This window comes from Myodes glareolus, chromosome 16, assembly GCF_982192425.1.
Source record: "Myodes glareolus chromosome 16, mMyoGla1.1, whole genome shotgun sequence".
NCBI classification, from domain to species: domain Eukaryota; kingdom Metazoa; phylum Chordata; class Mammalia; order Rodentia; family Cricetidae; genus Myodes; species Myodes glareolus.
Window position 1 is genome coordinate 60,989,417 of NC_142041.1, and position 17,462 is coordinate 61,006,878.

General features: G+C 39.9%; 1 protein-coding gene across 1 annotated transcript in view; it reads left to right on the plus strand.

Moving 5' to 3' along the window:
* Positions 1-17,462, plus strand: part of Kcnb2 (potassium voltage-gated channel subfamily B member 2) — a 417,473-nt gene that overhangs the window by 14,040 nt on the left and 385,971 nt on the right. The window contains exon 2 of the mRNA XM_048420430.3: positions 13,485-14,152. Within this exon, the coding sequence (XP_048276387.2) occupies positions 13,574-14,152 (579 nt within the window). The 5' untranslated portion in view covers positions 13,485-13,573. The remainder of the gene's footprint in view (positions 1-13,484; positions 14,153-17,462) is intronic.

Sequence of the window (17,462 nt, forward strand, 5' to 3'; positions counted from 1 at the left end):
CCTCGCCTCTTCTCATCTGTTCACACGTCCTAAGTTCTAAAGTCTCATAAATACATCCCTGGGTCCGTTAGCAGGTTTCATTTCTTTTTCTTATTGATTTCTTTTCTCCTGTGCTTATTTATAAAACATGTCTGTCGGTTTAATTCAGTGGCAAAACGCAGAACAGTAACAACAAACGCAAAACTATTTGGCTCATTTACACACACACACACACACACACACACACACACACACACACAATTTCTGAAACAATGACGGCTTTTGGCTGCCAATTAATGCAGTTTGGAGTTTTGTAAAATTTAGTAGTCTCAAAATGAATTCTATGAAGCATGTAAGGTATTGCATGATGCTGAGCTGAATTTTTTTCACCTGTCTCTGTCTCTCTGTCTCTCTTTCTCTCTCTGTCTCTCTGTAATTCTCTCTCTCTCACACACACGCACACACACACACACACACACACACACACACACGCACGCGCACACACACACACTCATTTAGATCCTTTAAAATCACCTACGGTCAGGCTCTGAAGTTCGTGTAAACAACATTCTAGAGACATGATCCTTGAGGAGGAAGGTGGTGTCTAGAAGTGGAAACCATGAGTTGTGATGGCAAAGTAAACTTTAAGAAGAAATAGTCTATCCTGATTCTTTCATCCTCAGTCTGAAAGATTCAGGAAAAAAAGTGGGTCCAGGAGCTTTCATGCTGAATGTCTCCAGTTCATAAAATCATGATTATTAATCAGAAAGTTATTAAATATTAATTGACTTTTAAGATAAATGTCTCTTTAAATTTGGAATCCTAGCTTTTTCTAAGTCTAAGGAGAGCATTTTCATTAGGCTTTATGGAACAAATGCTCAGAGAAGCTAAGAAGCTGCTAAAAATCTACTTCTTAAACTTAAGTCTGGCTCGAGTCAGGCCCAACAAAACACGAGGCACTCTGCATGATAAATGTGGTTTGCAGTCCTGTGGTGCAGCTACTGTAGAACACTATATTGAGAGTTTTTATTTATTTTTGTTTGGTTTTTAATCTAAGGAGCTCTTTCATTGCTAGAATTTTATAAGGTTAAGAATATAATTCTAAATAAGTAGTAGATACTCAATAAGTATTTGTTAAACAAATTAACAAATTCATAGAACCTCCAAGAATTTAAAAACCAAACAGCACCTAAAGTTGTAGCTACCATAAAAAGAGACAATATTCTAGAAGGTACCTGGGGTTTTAACACTTTCTCCCTTTGTAGCAGCATGTTTAAATCAAGGGGAAAGCGTCAAGACAACTCCAGTGTAATAATCAGTCCACAATATCACCTTGAAACATGTGCTGGAAGCACAAACCCAGAACTGCAGCGCTCTGTGCACTTCTCCTGTTGGGCTCTCGAAAGCAAGGGCTACTTTGCCTGATTTGCTTCCTTTGAACTTGATATGCAGTGATAGCTGAGTGACACATTGCTTTGGATGAAAGAATGCAAAAGAGAAGGGTGTGATAGATCAAAATCAGCATTTTATTTATGTTTCGTGTTTTTTTTTCCAGTCTGATTATTACTGAAGTGTTAGAAATACTAGAAGCATGTTGAAGCCAGAATCATCAATAATTAGGTTCAGCTCACCGGCGTTTGTAGGTTTGGCTGTATATGAAGTAGTCACATTATTCTTGATTTATACTTTTTCTACCTCTCTGCTTTCATTTTATATTTGCTTGTGAACTCAGAATTTGCAAAGTCTAAGTGAAAGAGGAGGTTCTGGTCCTCATTCAGAACATGACTCTTGGGCAGATGACGTCAGTCCGCTGATGCTATTTCTCTTTCAAATTCTTTGACTTTCTAAAAGCGATAACATTTTAAGAAAACAATTTTGGGGGCTATGCCTTGACTGTAAGAATTAAATATTAATGCCGAGGCTAGAGTGGGTAAGCACCTTATTAACCAGGCATAAAAGTGCCGAGTTGAGACAGGCAGAAATACATGGGGCTCTCTGGCCAATCAGTCTAGCTGAAATAGCAAACTCTGGAATCAATGAGAGACCTTGTCTCAAAAACTAAGGTGGACACTATATCAAGTTCCATCACCCATTTTATTCATCAGATGTATTTTATAATGCTCTTTGGATATTAAAACATTATTCTTCAAATATAACCTTACACTTAAAGGACAAAGATATGCTTACTCTGAGGAAGCTATGGCGTTGACAAGTTTCCAAAAAGGATTCTAGAAATAGTTTAAGTTGGTTCAGCACACTGGAATAATTTTATTAAAATTAAAAGATATGAGGTGGAGAGTAATACAAAAGATAGCAGATGTCGACCTCTGGCCTATGCACAGATTCATAAGCAGACACACATGCACAGACATGGTCACAAATACATACACATGCATGGGCACACAGAGAGAGGCAGACACACACAGAGACATGCCCACCACAAACACACATATACACAGACACACACACACACACAGAGAGGAATATATACATATGTATATAGGACAAACATAGATGCACCTGGAGGAGCATGTATACACACATCTAATACAAACACACACACACACACACACAAATGATAGCATTGCTTCTAAAAGATGTATGCTAACTTACATTTAGTGTAAAAGTTTTCAAGTTGCCTGAACTGTTGCCAATATTTACCACCTCTATCTAAAAGAAAACGTGATGTAATAGGTATCATTTGCATGTCAACTAGGTCAAGGGGGAGGTCTAATAGGTATATTATGAGTAAGTCGGAATCTGTCCTTTTCTGTATCATGCAAGGAGAATTGCTTCATAGGGATCTCATCACCACCTCTATTTATTGTTCTGAGGCATCTAGAGTCCCATCATCCAGGGAAATCCTCAGTGTCCTTTAAAGTTAGAAGTGTGAACTCTGGATTGGGATAATGCTGGGGGTGGAAAAATCTTGGAGCCAACACTTAAACATTTGTGTCATTTTGGATAAAAAGTTTGCCTTTCTGAACTTCAGTCAGTCTATGAATAAACCATACTAATCATCCCAACATGGGTTAAAAATTTAAAAAAAGAAAGCTCACTGTTAGAATCAAATGGCGTAGGCACTGTGGCTGCACAGAATGACCACTTAATACCTGGTAGATGATGACGATGATAGTTATTAACAAAGTTCACAAATCAAATGAGATCATAACTTGGGCTCAGTTTCAGACACAGCTCCAAGAATATCCCGCCTTCTAGGAAATGTAAATCTTCCTTATGGACATTAAAATCATAAGCTGAAATCAAATCCAAATTAAGACTCCGAATCTCATTGCCATAGTTATTTTACACTCACATGCTCGCACGTGGCGAGCCTCACTGCATGAGACACACCAAGGGGACAAAGCATACGTTGAGATTCCACCATCACCAAATCTAGAATACCAGACCTTCCTTGAGGGGAAAGAGTGGGGACCACAGCAGAATATTAAATAAGAATCGCGAGCAGGAAGCACACCCCTGACCCACCACCACTCTCATTGCATCCTCCTTTATTTCTGAATATTTTCCCCTGGGTGAAAAGCAACAACCCCCTGTTTTACTGTTCTTGCCATAATTTTTATGATTTATTTTCCACACTGTCTTTGAAATTATTTATTTCAAGACTGTATCATCTGGTACCAATCACATGAACTCAGGGCTTCAATCAGCCCATCTGTGGTTCCCTAATTTTCACATTTTTATTTTAGAAACTGTTGATGGAAATTGATTAGTTCATTTTCTCATTTTCAAATGCTTTTATATTTTCTTATCAGATTGTGCTAAATGTTATTATTGCTAGTAATTAAACACTCCAGGGTTCATAGATGCTAGTAGGTCATTTTGTCCATCTGCTTCTACTCTTTCCACTAACTATTTGCCACTTTTGTAGGACCCCAGTTTTTTGTACAACAGACACATATAGTAGATTAAGAGAGGGGGCAGGACAAGGAAATATTTAAACACTGTATATACAGATGGATGCTTAAAAATGATGCTTAACGATCTTCCATGATTATGAAAATAGATGGAAAACATTATTCACAAGGGATATAGAGTCCGTAGTGTTTATAATTCAGGGACCTGTTTCCTTTACTAACTAGTAATGATTTAAAAAAATAAATAAAAATAAAACCAAGCAGACATGTACTTATGATGAGTTCTGATGTTTAAATATTGTCCATTAATGACTTTCTTTCTGTTCTTTCTGTAGTAGAGTCTACAACACATCATCTTTTAGTCAGAAAGACAGGAAGGAAGGATGTCTGGAAGGCAGACTAGAGGGTGGTCAGATGAAGGGAAGAGAAGAGGAAGATAGAAAAGAGAGAGGGGGAGAGGAGGTAAGATGGAGAGGGAGAAAGGGGAGAAAAGAAGAAAAATGAAAGTAAAGGAGAAAGTAATGGAGGGATGGAAGGAAGGAAGAAAAAAGGAAGGAAGGAAGGAAGGAAGGAAGGAAGGAAGGAAGGAAGGAAGGAAGGAAGGAAGGAAAGGAGGGAGGGAGGGAGGGAGGCAGGCAGGCAGGCAGGCAGGCAGGCAGGCAGAATTCTTCATGACTCTGACTTTGCTGTTTCCCTGAGTGAGTGTGGAGGCAAAATACCAGTTCATGTTCTGCCCGTTTTTGTTATTGTTTTGTTTTGTTGTTTGCCTCTCTATTTTCACTAGAGTCTAAGAGTTCCAGATGTCACCAATGGCTTTGAGCAGAGGAGTTTCTCATAAATGTTTACTGAACAAATTAAGAAGAAAGAACTCTGGATTATCTACAGAATTATATAAGAAAAGCATCATAATAGATAAAACAAAATGATGACTCGCTGAGGCTAGGGCTGTTGCTTCTCTCTGGAAGAAATACTTGATTTAATTGAGAATAACAAGTAGGGCTTTGCCAGAAAGAGAAGGTGGAAACAAAGCATTTCACACAGGAAGCCGTACTGGATTGGAGAAATAGTAGATAATATGAGGTCTCTGGGATGAAAGCAAATGATTTATAAGTAAATAAAATTTTGATATCGTAACCACTGTTGCTACAGGCTCAAAGTGCCTGGTTCTAAGAAGTCTTAAAATATGAGAATTATTGTATAGTTAAGGAAGTCAGAGGGACCTGAAATATCAGCTGTAAGATGGTGTCTAGAGATAAAGATGGGGGAAAAGCTGCACAAATTTCTTGTGGCAGAGAGAGAATAGCATGTAAACATAAATGAAAGAAGATTCTAGGACTTAGAGAGAGATGGGCAGGTGGGTCGCTGTGGGAGAAGCAGAGATAAAAGCATTCAGGTGTCATGGACTTTGTATCTCAGTATCTTTATTCTGAGAGCTTGGAAACCTTAGAAGCACCTTTGACAAGAAAGGACTCTGAGCTGCTGCTAGCTAGGTCTACAGTAAGCAGAACCACTTGGAGGGGTCTGGAGAAGAAAAGGGTGGTCACCATAGAGACTGGACTGGAAAGACAGAGGAAATAAAAGAGTCTGGGAGGTTCACCTTTCTCTATTGACTGCAGCGATTGCCCTTTCTTTAAATGAACAATATATAAAAGGCAATTTGAGCTTGCTTGTCTCGCTATTTTGACATGAGAGTTGTTCTTCAAAACGCTCACTAATAAGTGAAAATCCAAGGGTAATGGGGCAGCAGTGACGGAAAGAGGCTTGTCTCAGCATCAACAGGTCTGGGCTCTAGATCAAGCTCAACATAGACTGGGTCACGTCAACTTAGTCACGTGACTTTATTGGAGTCAAGCGTTAAAAGTTATAAATATGAAAAATGGGCCATATCGAAGCTCTCTTCTGCCATGTGCTTTGTTCTAGTCCCCAAACTTAAATGTATATTAAAGAATGTTTAATATTTATGTTTAGAGGTATAGAGAGAAGGTTTTATGATGAAGAGCACTTACTATCCTTACAATGACATGAATTCAGTTCCCAGCATCCATGTAAGATGACTCACAACACTCTGCAGTTTCAGCCCCAGGGATTTGGCACCCTCTGACTTCCAAGAGCACACACACACACACACACACACACACACACACACAATCAAAAATAGATTATGCTGTAGAGTCCAATCTTTAGCATTTGAGCCTTAAGAATGTTATATTATCTATCAAGTGTTGAGCTCTGGAAAATAAGGACAGGAACATAATTTGAAAATTTATGTCTACTATTATAGGGTCTAACTGAGATATATCACTTCTGTAAAAATTGTATTCCTGAATGTTTGAGTCTCATTGTGTGAATTAAAACTAATATTATTAGAAAGGGCCTAACAATATGTTCAAATTCTACCCAAATTTTATAAACATTTTAAATTTGGTTTCAAATTTACTTTATGCCAAACATATTTACTTTATGCCCAACTTTACTTTATGCCAAACATCCAAATGGAGTATGAAGTGCAAGCCAGTCATCCAAGGAATTGACTTTACCACCCAGACAGAACCCCAGCTAGTAACTGTAGTCTTCACGAGATTATTGTGGCCCATTTCTTGCTATTCCTTCTGTGCTAAGAACTTTTCTGTTGGTTGCTTTCTGTATTTTTCTCACCAGCTTTCATCTTTGTTTTTCCCCTTTGTGATTCTGGGAAGACGTTTAAAAAGAGATACTAAAAATGATACACCTCCAGTCCCAACATAAGGGCACCTCTCCATTAGAGGGTCAAACTCTTCACAAGGTTACACTCTTAATCATAGTATTAAACACCCCTCTTGAATGCCCAGATGCTACCGTAAAAGTTGAGCTTTATGCTTTATAAACAATTAATGGGGAAAAACATGAATATGAAAGACAGCAAAGAGGTGTATAAGGTAGGGTTTGGAAGGAGGAAAGGAAAAAGAGAAATCATATAATTATTCTATAATCTCAAGAAATAAAAGGAATATCTTTAAAGAAACATTAAAAAAGACCATTGTTCTAAATATGAGTCTAGAACCCTTATGCTCTAATTATTGCAAACACAAGCATACGTGGTCTAATTCTTTAAATAATTCTGTATTCTAGTGAAGAAAAGGGTGTCTAAATAAAATAAATTATTTATAGATATGGGGACGTCTGTGTTATTGAAAAATACTCATATTACAACTTCTTTAATACCTGTTTCCCCTTCTGACTGTAGCACAACGCATCCTGTGACCACAAAAGGCCAAGCTTTGGGGATCCGTCTGAGTGCATCTAAAAAAAGCATCATATCTCTTATAGCAAGGTGGGGGGAGGTCTAGGGTTTTTTGTTTTCCTTTTTTGTTTTTAACAAAAAGAGTAAATAGTTGTGCTAAAACTGAGGGTCACAGAAACATGAGCGGTCATTGATTACAGAAGAGGGGTGGTACTCTGTACTCACCACACAGCAGCACCCCAGCCCTTACTGAAGTCTGGCCTGCTGAGGGCATGGACAGTTTGAAATGCAGCATCTTTCTAAGCTCCAAAGTCAGCCTGGTTTGCTCACGTTTTTTTTTTTTTTTTTTCAGAATCTTGGAGAGGTTCCAGGAAGTCTGTTTAGAATGTCGTGAGTTAAGAAGTTTGATGGATTTTTTTTTTAAAGTTGTTTGTCATTTTAATGGCTTTCCCCCACCCTTTTTAAAAGGTGTTTTAAAGAATTTTAGCAGGGAGTGGATTTTTAAAACTGGTATCATTACCATCTAACAGTTATTTTGTCTTTTTCTCCGTATATCAACCGTAGATAATCATTGTGATTTTCTGAAATAGAAGCAGCACTCCAAAAGTCTACTCCTTGAAACATGCGTGACATTTTAAGAAGCGACCACATAGCTAGATATGGATTGCAGACACTTAGCGGTCTTCAAGCCATTGGCTGGCAAATACCTGGTCAGCATGGACCAACAGCACAAAGCCAAAATGAGACGTCACTGAGACCTTTAGAAACATTAGCTTTTTGTGCTCCCAGAATCACACGCGTGTCTCACCCTGCTTGGTTACACTAAGGATGTGTCAAGAGTATGACATAATGCCAGTATTTTTGAGTCTCCAGAAAAGAAAAAAAAAAAAAAAGCAAAGCAAAGAAAAGAAAGTCTCCTCCTCAAACCTGGAGCCTGAAGCTGTAATTACGATGCCATGATCAGAACGTTGTGTTTTATCAGCTTTGGCCCGGCACGGGTGGCAGCCTAATTCCACACTGCTGGGAGAAGCCTGCAGCTGTGTAACCTCCAGCGTCTGCTGCTGTTGACTGTGGGGGGAAGCCGCTTTCTTCTTAGACTAATGAGGGAATGTTGAGTGCATTTGCACTGGCCGATTGATCAGCTGCAGGCTTCACAGTCAACCCAGCGACGACAAAATGTCACCTGCCAAGAAAGAATATTCACTGCCATTTCATCCATGACATAATGATATAATCTGTCATAACTGATCATTTACATATATACAAATTCTACAGTTACTTAACACCTATAGTTTAAGTATTGAATTATTACATATTTGATATTTTACTTATATACGGGTTGAATCATGTGATTAATTTTTCTGGAGTAAAATTATAATGACAGACATAATTTCATATATAAAATTATAAGTGAGAGAACACAGTACTGTATCCATTTGCATTACTAAAATTAAAAGCATAAATTTTGCCAACACTCTGGAGTGGTAAGACACAATACCTAACCCAGAGGAAACTGACAGATTCATTGTTAGAAGTAAAATTAATATGGAAGAAAAGACCATAGATTAAAAATGAAATGCTACAGAATATAGAATTAACCAAACACTAAATAAAATGAGTGAAACTTTTATGATATTCAGAATGCAGTCTTGTCTAAGCCATGATAAAAATAAAAGGGCTCTTAAAGTGAAATATGCAAACCACCTTCTGCTAGGAAGCCAGAAGTGGAAAGAAGAGTTTTCATTGATTTGGGGGGAGTCTGTGTTTATTCCTGTTTAAGGTAAACACGGGAATTGGGGGGAAGATGGGAAATGCCACCGAGCCACAGTGACAGGGAAATAGCACCGGCTGTGTCATGGAAAGTCAAAGAATCATAGACTCATGGATGAGGAAACCAAAGCCCACTCAGAAAGGTCAAATGTGAAAGGTCAGTCTGAGTGGAAAGCGATGCTGTGGCTCTCTACACCCTTCCATAGAGAGCACCTGGGGGCAGGCACAGCAGCAGATGCCTGTGGGTGCAGCTGCTGGTGAGGCTGATGGAGGAAGGCTGCTCCACATTAACTTAAGGGATCTGAACAATGACTGGGAAACATAGTGACATCTCGTCAGAGGCAGTGAGAAAGGATATAAAATACTGTCGGGAGTACCATAGTGAGTGCAACTTCCAAGCACCGGGTTCTGCCTCCAGCACCTGAAAAATAGCAACAGCTTGGTTTACATAATTTTGTTTTCTTCCAAAACAAGATCTGATAGCTTCATAGCGGGAGGTCTTTATGTTAAAAGAGATACAGAAAAAAATTGGGGGGAAGCAGTGTAAATCTGAAAATAATATTCTCTGGTATTTTGTGTGTGTGTGTGTGTGTGTGTGTGTGTGTGTGTGTGTGTGTATTTGTGATTGTTTCCCAACTAAAGTGAATGGCATAGTGAACATACATGTTAGGAAGACAAGAGATGGAATACAAGCAGGGCATATAATTTGTAGGGCAGTGGAGACATGCAAGTAAGGAGAGGCACCAGCTGGTAGACACAAAGGGCCAGTGAATTCTCCAAGGTTCTGTTTTCAGGGCTGGTGTGCTGGAGTGTACCTGAATTATTGACTTGTTCTGAAAACTTTTTTGACTCTCTGAACACTATTCCTGTTCTCTAGTTACTCAAGAGATGATGTCTTTAATCAGGAAGCACGCAGAATATTCTGCCAAGGGTGAAGGAAGACATTTATCACAGCAACAAGAGCCACAGTGGACAATGTTAAGTTGGAAGGAAGTCGGATCAACAGGGCGTCCTCCCAGTCACCTCTTCTCTTTGGAAAGAGAGGATTGGGTTTCGGCCTGCTTTTTATTATGGGATCTGTAATCAACATGGGATTTCTTATAATAGAAAGTTCTTGATCAGTGAGGAAGATATTTTGAAATCTAAGTCTTCTGACCTCTCTCCACTTTTCACTTAGACACCCTTTGAAAAAAAATTCAGTATAAGCCATGGGCATGCAAAAGCTTTAAGTAAATGGTGTCGTGCTAGTGACTTCTACACGGCATTTACTCTGAGCAATACCATCACAGGATGGCAGGTCTTTGGTCATAGACCTTTGATCATAGATAGGAAATGTATCTACCAGAGTCATGCTAACGTACTCTCTCTTTGTTGTAAGCCTCATACATGAGGTAATTAATTAAAACCCTATTTTAACCAGAAGGCATGGTATTCCAAAAAGAGTAGGTGCATTTTATGTTCATTTGGTCTTGTGATGGCTGTTCATGGTTGTGAACTTGACAAACCCAGGAAGAGAGAGAATCTCAGCTGAACAGTATGTCTCTATCAGCTTGGCCTATGGCTATGCCTGCAGGGGGTTTTCTTTACTGCTGATTGATGGAGGAGGGTCTGCCTCACGGTGGATTGTACCACCCTGGCCATGTGGTCCTGGGTTGTAGAAGGAAGCTAGCTAAGCGGAAGCAGTAAGTGAGTCAGGAAGCGGAATTCTTCCGTGGTCTTCGCTTCAGTTCTTGCCTCCAGCTCTCTGCTCAAGTGCTTCCATGGTTTTCTTCAGTGACACACTGTGATGTGGAGGTACAAGCCAAATAAACCCTTCCTTCTCCAGGTTGCTCGGGGTTAGTGCTTCCTCACAGTGAAGGAAAGGCAATTAGAATAGTCTCCAAGTTCAAAGCGGTCTGGCTTTAGTGTTTATTGTTCATGTGAACTAGTAACGGACTTTGAGTTGTTACGGTAGTATCGGGGTGACGTCATTCAGTGGAAGAGACATCTGTGCTCACCACTGCAACTGCCCTTTCCCTAATATTTTCATCTAATTTTGCCTGATATTGATGCCACTGCTTCTTTAAAAATATTTATAGTTCAGTGTCAGTAAGATACAAAATGTGGACGTGACCGTCAATACAGCACAGTGCATATTACAGAGTGTCTGTTATTTGTAGGTCTAATTCTCAACAGAAAGAAAGGATGAGACCTGCAAGTCCAAGCCTTCAAAGGTAAAAGATGGACTAGCACTCATTTGATAAACATGAATGTGGTTTTACTTATTCATCTTCTTTCAGTAGCTGAAAAACCAAACCAGAGGAAGGTCTATGAATATCCTTATTTTATTTAGATGTATTTTCTGAGAGAAGTCTCTACACAAACGGTCTCATTTATTCATCATGGTAAATGCTTTATGTGCCGTATGGATGAGATATTATTCTGGTCTGCATAAAGGAAGACCTCAAGCTCAAACAACTTTAGCAATCATTTTCATCCCTTTTTATTTTTGTAAAAATGGACATTATTTTTGGCCAGACATGAGGGAAGTGTGTGTGTGTGTGTGTGTGTGTGTGTGTGTGTATCTTTAAAATATTCCTGTAACTGTATGTCTGAAAAAAACTCCCATTTTTTGTTGCCTGCGTCTAAAACCTTTCTCATGTAGTCCATCTACTTTTTCTTCGGAAGGCAAACATATTCATTTCGGAGGATACTTGGCCTCCAGATGGAGAAATAAATTTAACTTGCAGATGAAGAACCCTGGGCTTTGCAGAAACGGCTGTGCATCTTACAATAAAGTCCTAGCCCTAAGAACCTCTCGGTTCTCAAAGTTCATCAGTTCACTTTAGTCTGAGCCATTGACTTGTGAAACATGGCGTTTTACCTGGAAGAGGGCTCTGTGGACCAGTTTCTCAAAGCTCTGGGATTTTCTACCAAATCACTCAGAAGATAATAGCCACGAGGATTCTTCTTGCTTCAGATGATAATACAGCAAGACCATCAAGGGGAAACACTATAAATATCATGTTCTAAACATTAGTGCCCAATGGAAAGAGATGTGAAACAAAAGAAGACAAATTCGGCATACAATAACATATTCTGTACATGCACAGCGTGTACACTTTGGTGCATTTAAGCCCACAATCCCAATAACTTCATTTATACATTTCCTGACTGTTAGCTGCCTTATGGGAAATGAAGAATTGATTCATTATTTAAATAAAGCAAACCATTCCCGTGTGTAAGAACAGTACTCAATGACAAGGGTGTAAAAATAAAGAAGGGTGGGCTTGTTCGTGGGAGCTTGCAGTACATTACGGAAAGATACTGCTTCAGTTACATGGTGAAAGGCAAGAGATAACAGTTTCTTAATCCCAGAGGGAGTGTGTCATGGAAGATCCTCTGAAGAAGGTAACATCTGGCCCAAATCTTGAAAAGCAATCAGTTATTGATCAAAACAAATACAAGAGTTGGAGATCCCACCAGGATCCACCATGAATGAACCAAGTCCTAAAAACAGTGTTGTGTGTGTGACGGGGTTGGTGCAACACAAAAGAAAAGTTCCCTTTATCCACCTACTTTCTGTGTTTTTAGTTAACCATGATCAAACAAGGTCCTAAAATATTACATGGAAATTTATAGAAAATTTATAGAAATTAACAATTAGTTTTAGATAATGTGTAATATATCATATTATTATAAATCTTCTATTTTACTATTAGTTATTATTGTTGATCTCTTACTTAACTTAAAATTAAAACACTGAAATATATGTGTGTATATATATGGAAATCATATCATGATATAGCTTTATCTATATCTGTTTGCCTGTATCATCTATCTAGCATTCAGCTATCTACACACATTTCGAAGTTCCCAAAATCCGCTAAGTATTTTGAGTTATATTCCCTATAGATATAGATGTAGATGATTTCCAGACAGTGATTTGGACTTAAAGGGAATGTGGAGAGGATCTTGTATGGCTGACTAGGTTTTACTTCCAATAACAAAGAGCCTTGAAGGTTTAAGACAAGATAATAAGGACAAGTCTGTATCTTAGTAGATGCTATTTGTTGCTGTTTGGTGATTGGCTTTCAGATGGTCATGTTAGGCCAGTTTAATGAGTCTTGTAGTGACACATACAAGGACAGCAAAGAGTTTAGTTGGGGCCCTTGGTGCTAGGGACTGGGTAAGGCAGAGAGTGTAAGCAGTTTCTAGGAGCTATAATGTCCAGAGTTCTGTCGTTGCATGAAGATGAGAAGACCAGGTGCTCTCAGACTTTGGCTTCAGTGACTGGAGTAGGTGCGGGCAGGAGGCAGGTCATCGACCTGAAATGGATGTTGTTGACTGGACCTGACGGGGTAGGTTAGCGGCATAGCTGGTATAACCGTGCCAGAACTTTATCTTTGGGGCTCTCGTCAGCACCTGCACTGCTCTGCAAGAACCGGTGACACAGATGTGCACAAGTGAGCACACAGCTTCTTCTGGGAGCCTCATTATGTGGCTTCCCCTCTTATTTCCTACAACCCAGGTTTATACCTGCAGAAGAAAACAATGACCATTAATGGCACCCGCGATTGTAACGGCTGAGTGACCCGGTAGGTAGACATCGCTGTGGGAGAACTGTGCGTGACTAAATGCTCTTGTTTCTTCCCCAGCTGTCATGGACACGCCTGCTCCTGAGGAATCCTGCCTCAGCTGACCTCCTCTCTAAGGCCCCTGGCTCTGTGGTTCTGTCCAGTTCAAAATGGCAGAAAAGGCTCCACCTGGCTTGAACAGGAAGACGTCCAGGTCGACACTTTCTCTTCCTCCAGAACCGGTGGACATTATCCGAAGCAAAACGTGCTCTCGGAGAGTTAAGATCAACGTGGGGGGCCTTAACCACGAAGTCCTGTGGAGAACTCTGGATAGGCTCCCCAGGACACGCTTGGGGAAGCTCCGAGATTGTAACACGCACGAGAGCCTCCTGGAGGTTTGCGATGACTACAATCTGAACGAGAATGAGTATTTCTTCGACCGACATCCCGGGGCTTTCACATCTATTCTAAACTTCTACCGGACAGGGAAGCTCCACATGATGGAAGAAATGTGTGCGCTCTCTTTTGGCCAAGAGCTTGATTACTGGGGCATCGATGAGATTTACCTGGAATCCTGCTGCCAAGCCCGGTACCATCAGAAGAAAGAGCAGATGAACGAAGAACTGAGGCGGGAGGCAGAGACCATGCGCGAGCGGGAGGGAGAGGAGTTTGATAACACCTGTTGCCCGGAGAAAAGGAAGAAACTTTGGGACTTGCTGGAGAAACCGAATTCGTCGGTGGCTGCAAAGGTATGAAAAACACGGCCTTGGGTCGCACTTTTCTTGGGTCCGAAAAGGTGTAGCTCCCACATTCCACTGAATATCGTTTTCTTCATTGCTTTAGTAAGACAGAACAAACCGGCTACCAGATAAAGGAAAAGTCTTTCCAGCATCGTATGTAGGCAGATATAATCATTTTTTCCTGTGGGATGTCATAAAATGTTAGTCCTTGGGGAATATTGTTGTCTGTAGGGACAGACCTGGTAGCGTTCTGATTTCCCTGGTGTACCACGTGGTGTGGTGACTTGGAGGTGCAGGAAGAAGTCCAAACTGACCTGGGCGTGTGCTTCATCTTGGGTCAAGAAGGTGCTCTTATTAGAAGTAGCAAAGGTGACTCCTGGCCTGGTTCAGTGGAAGTTCAGGCAAAGAGAAGACAGCACGGCCCGGAGGACTGAGGGGGTGGATATAGGGGAAGGGAACCGTTTTAAGAACTGTGTAACGCACGGCCCTGTGTCCACAATGTACCTGTTACTCTTTCCTTTGCAGTCTTCTCTAATAGGCATGGTTTTAACTATTGATACATGCTTCCCGGTTATAAAACTGGGATATTGTCATGTCTCAGGGTGTATAAAGTGTTTGCTTACAATGAAGACGAATTCATGTTTTTCATTGTGCCTGCATATATAGCCAAATCTGAATTAGCTTCTGTCACCAGTTTTTGTGTGTGGTTATAATACATGATTCTGTTTGTCTAATTTTATCTAGAGCTTCGAAAGTGAGTGAAAGCCAATTTCCATGCCATGTATTTAATTCTACATTGCAGTGAGAACGATACAGGAAGCAAGGAGCTGCCTTTAGCTGCAGGAGCATAAATAACATCCATGGTTCTTCTCTGATAGACAACATGGAGAGGGGTAGAGAGAAGAAATGCCATCATATAAGTTTATCATGTTACTCATTTATTTTCAGATTTCTTCTCTATATAAACACAAATGACTATACAAGTAAAATAGACATATGAGCCCTTTGACCAGAAGTGCACATTCTACAGGTTCATCTGCAGCATAAATAATGAAAGAAGCTAATGCAAATGAGGAGAGCATAGATTTTTAACAGTGTTTGGTTTATCTGGGTTGGTTTCTGATAGACTTCCAAAAGCATTTTTCTTTCTGGGCAGTATGTGGGCTTTAATTTTTTTTTAATTCTTTTCTTTATACACAATGAGGAAATGTATCTTTGTGGCAAATAGATGGTCTTGCTAGCTTCTTCTTCCCTTTTTTCAGTGATGAAACCTTGGGTTGCTCTTGCTTGTCCTGTGGTAGGAGATGGATGTGTCGGCCATGTGGAGTTCTGTAGGAAGGGTATTGCTTTCTTCCATGTTAAGTGCTCAGTTACTTATTTGAGTTCCCACTGAAAATATGGGACCGACTTTGAAAGTGAATGAAACAGACTCTAGATTTAAGTTAGTGTTGTCAAATTTAAAAGTTAACAGTTTAAGAAGACTTTCAGCAACAGAGGAACAAATTATGTTTACAAAATGTTTGAGAAGGAATTTAACCAATTGTGTAAAATTAAGGAGGTAAATCAAGAAGATTTGAAGTTAATATGATAGATTTGATTATAATATTATTTATATGTATCTAAAGTAGAGTGATAGTGATGGAAATATTTCAAATACGTATTCTTTCCTTCTGGAAGAAGGTAACGCTAGAACAAGGTTGGTAACATGTTTTCCATACAAGGGAGTACATTTGACTTCCAGTGTTTAGAAGCAGTAGCCTTTTGTTGATCTCTAGGAAGATAATGGATTATTGTAATACACCATTATTACCCTATATGTTAATGATTATTTAAGCTTGCTTTGTATAGGTATTTGCTTATAACAAGACATAAAAGCTATGTACGCTGTCCTTCAAATTTTTATGTTGTTATATACAGTAAATTTGCTACCATAAGGACAGTCATAAAACATTTGCGTTTATTTGAATGTCCTCCTTTCTCTCTGTTTCAGTGGTGAAATACTATGGAAATGTTTATATCTGATCCTATTGTAGTTTAATGAAACTGGTCCTCTTTTGTCTGAGCTCTGAAGCTTTTAAAACAAGCTCTGCTTGATGCTCAGTGCAAACTTATGTCTTCCTCCACATGCCTGAAAAGCAATAAAGTTTGTTCTTTTCCTAGAGCGGGTTGGGGGAATGAGAGGGCATTCGTGTGCGGATGGCATTTTCATAACTTAAGAATAGGTAGTTGCATTACATCTGCAGTGGGATGGCCCTCCAGTCCCCATGTATTTAGGTACGGGTACATCTGGCTTCTTCATGTGCGTGAAACTGATATGGGAAGTGGCTAGATTTGCTCTGTGTTCTTAGGAGGCATAGGAGGCAGAGATCTGTGGGGCACATGTCTGTTGACCTCCTTGTCCAATCATTGCTGCTTTCGTCAGCTGAGTTCAGGCTCCATGTGCAACAATCTCTAAAGCAGAAACTTGTGAAAATGCTCGCTTCTCCCCAGAATTAAATCCTTTTAGCCCAGGAATTCCATACTGCTGGAAATACTGGGGCTTTCCTCTTTTAATTTTTCTTTATTCTGATTTATCTGTAATGTTTCTGAAATAAAGTCCAGTCGGTCACTACGTTGCATGGCTTTCATCCTTGCACTTAGGCTGGAGAGGCAGGAAGAGGGCTGACCGTTCAAATCAACCTAGGCCATCTGGCTAGTTCCAGGTCATCCCGTGCTGTGTACTGAGACCTTGTCTCAGAAAACAAAAACAAACAAATCCAAAAAGGGAGTGCTTTAAGATTATTTGCCATTCCAGTCACACTCCCAGTACAGAAGGAAAAGATCTTTGTCAGATAACTCATAATGAGTTGAATATCTACTCACAGATATTGAATGCATATTCAACAGCTGAGTCGCAATTGCTCAGCCATGCACTGTGATACACATACTCACTACGGACCCGCTCTACCTTATGTTTGGATGTGATCCTGTTAGTAACAATTGGACCCTTAGAGAACCGGCTCTCCAGTATCCAACAAAGAGCTACTTGGCCCCAAACCTTTCAGGTGTATTATAACAGCAACAGCACAGGCAGGAAATGGCATAAGAACACAATTTATTTGAAAAGCCAATGCTTGACAAATTAGCTTCTGTGCATATGCACAGAAGACAACGGACTGTAACCATACTTCCCATAATGTCTGAAAGGCCTGGCAAAAATGGTACCCCTGGGTTTCAAGCATGCGTCAGTAGTGGTGCTTGTCTGATATGTGCAGGGGTGTTTAATCTTAGCACTGCAGCCAAAGGGAAATGTCTTCGTCAGCTCTTAGTGGTATAAGTT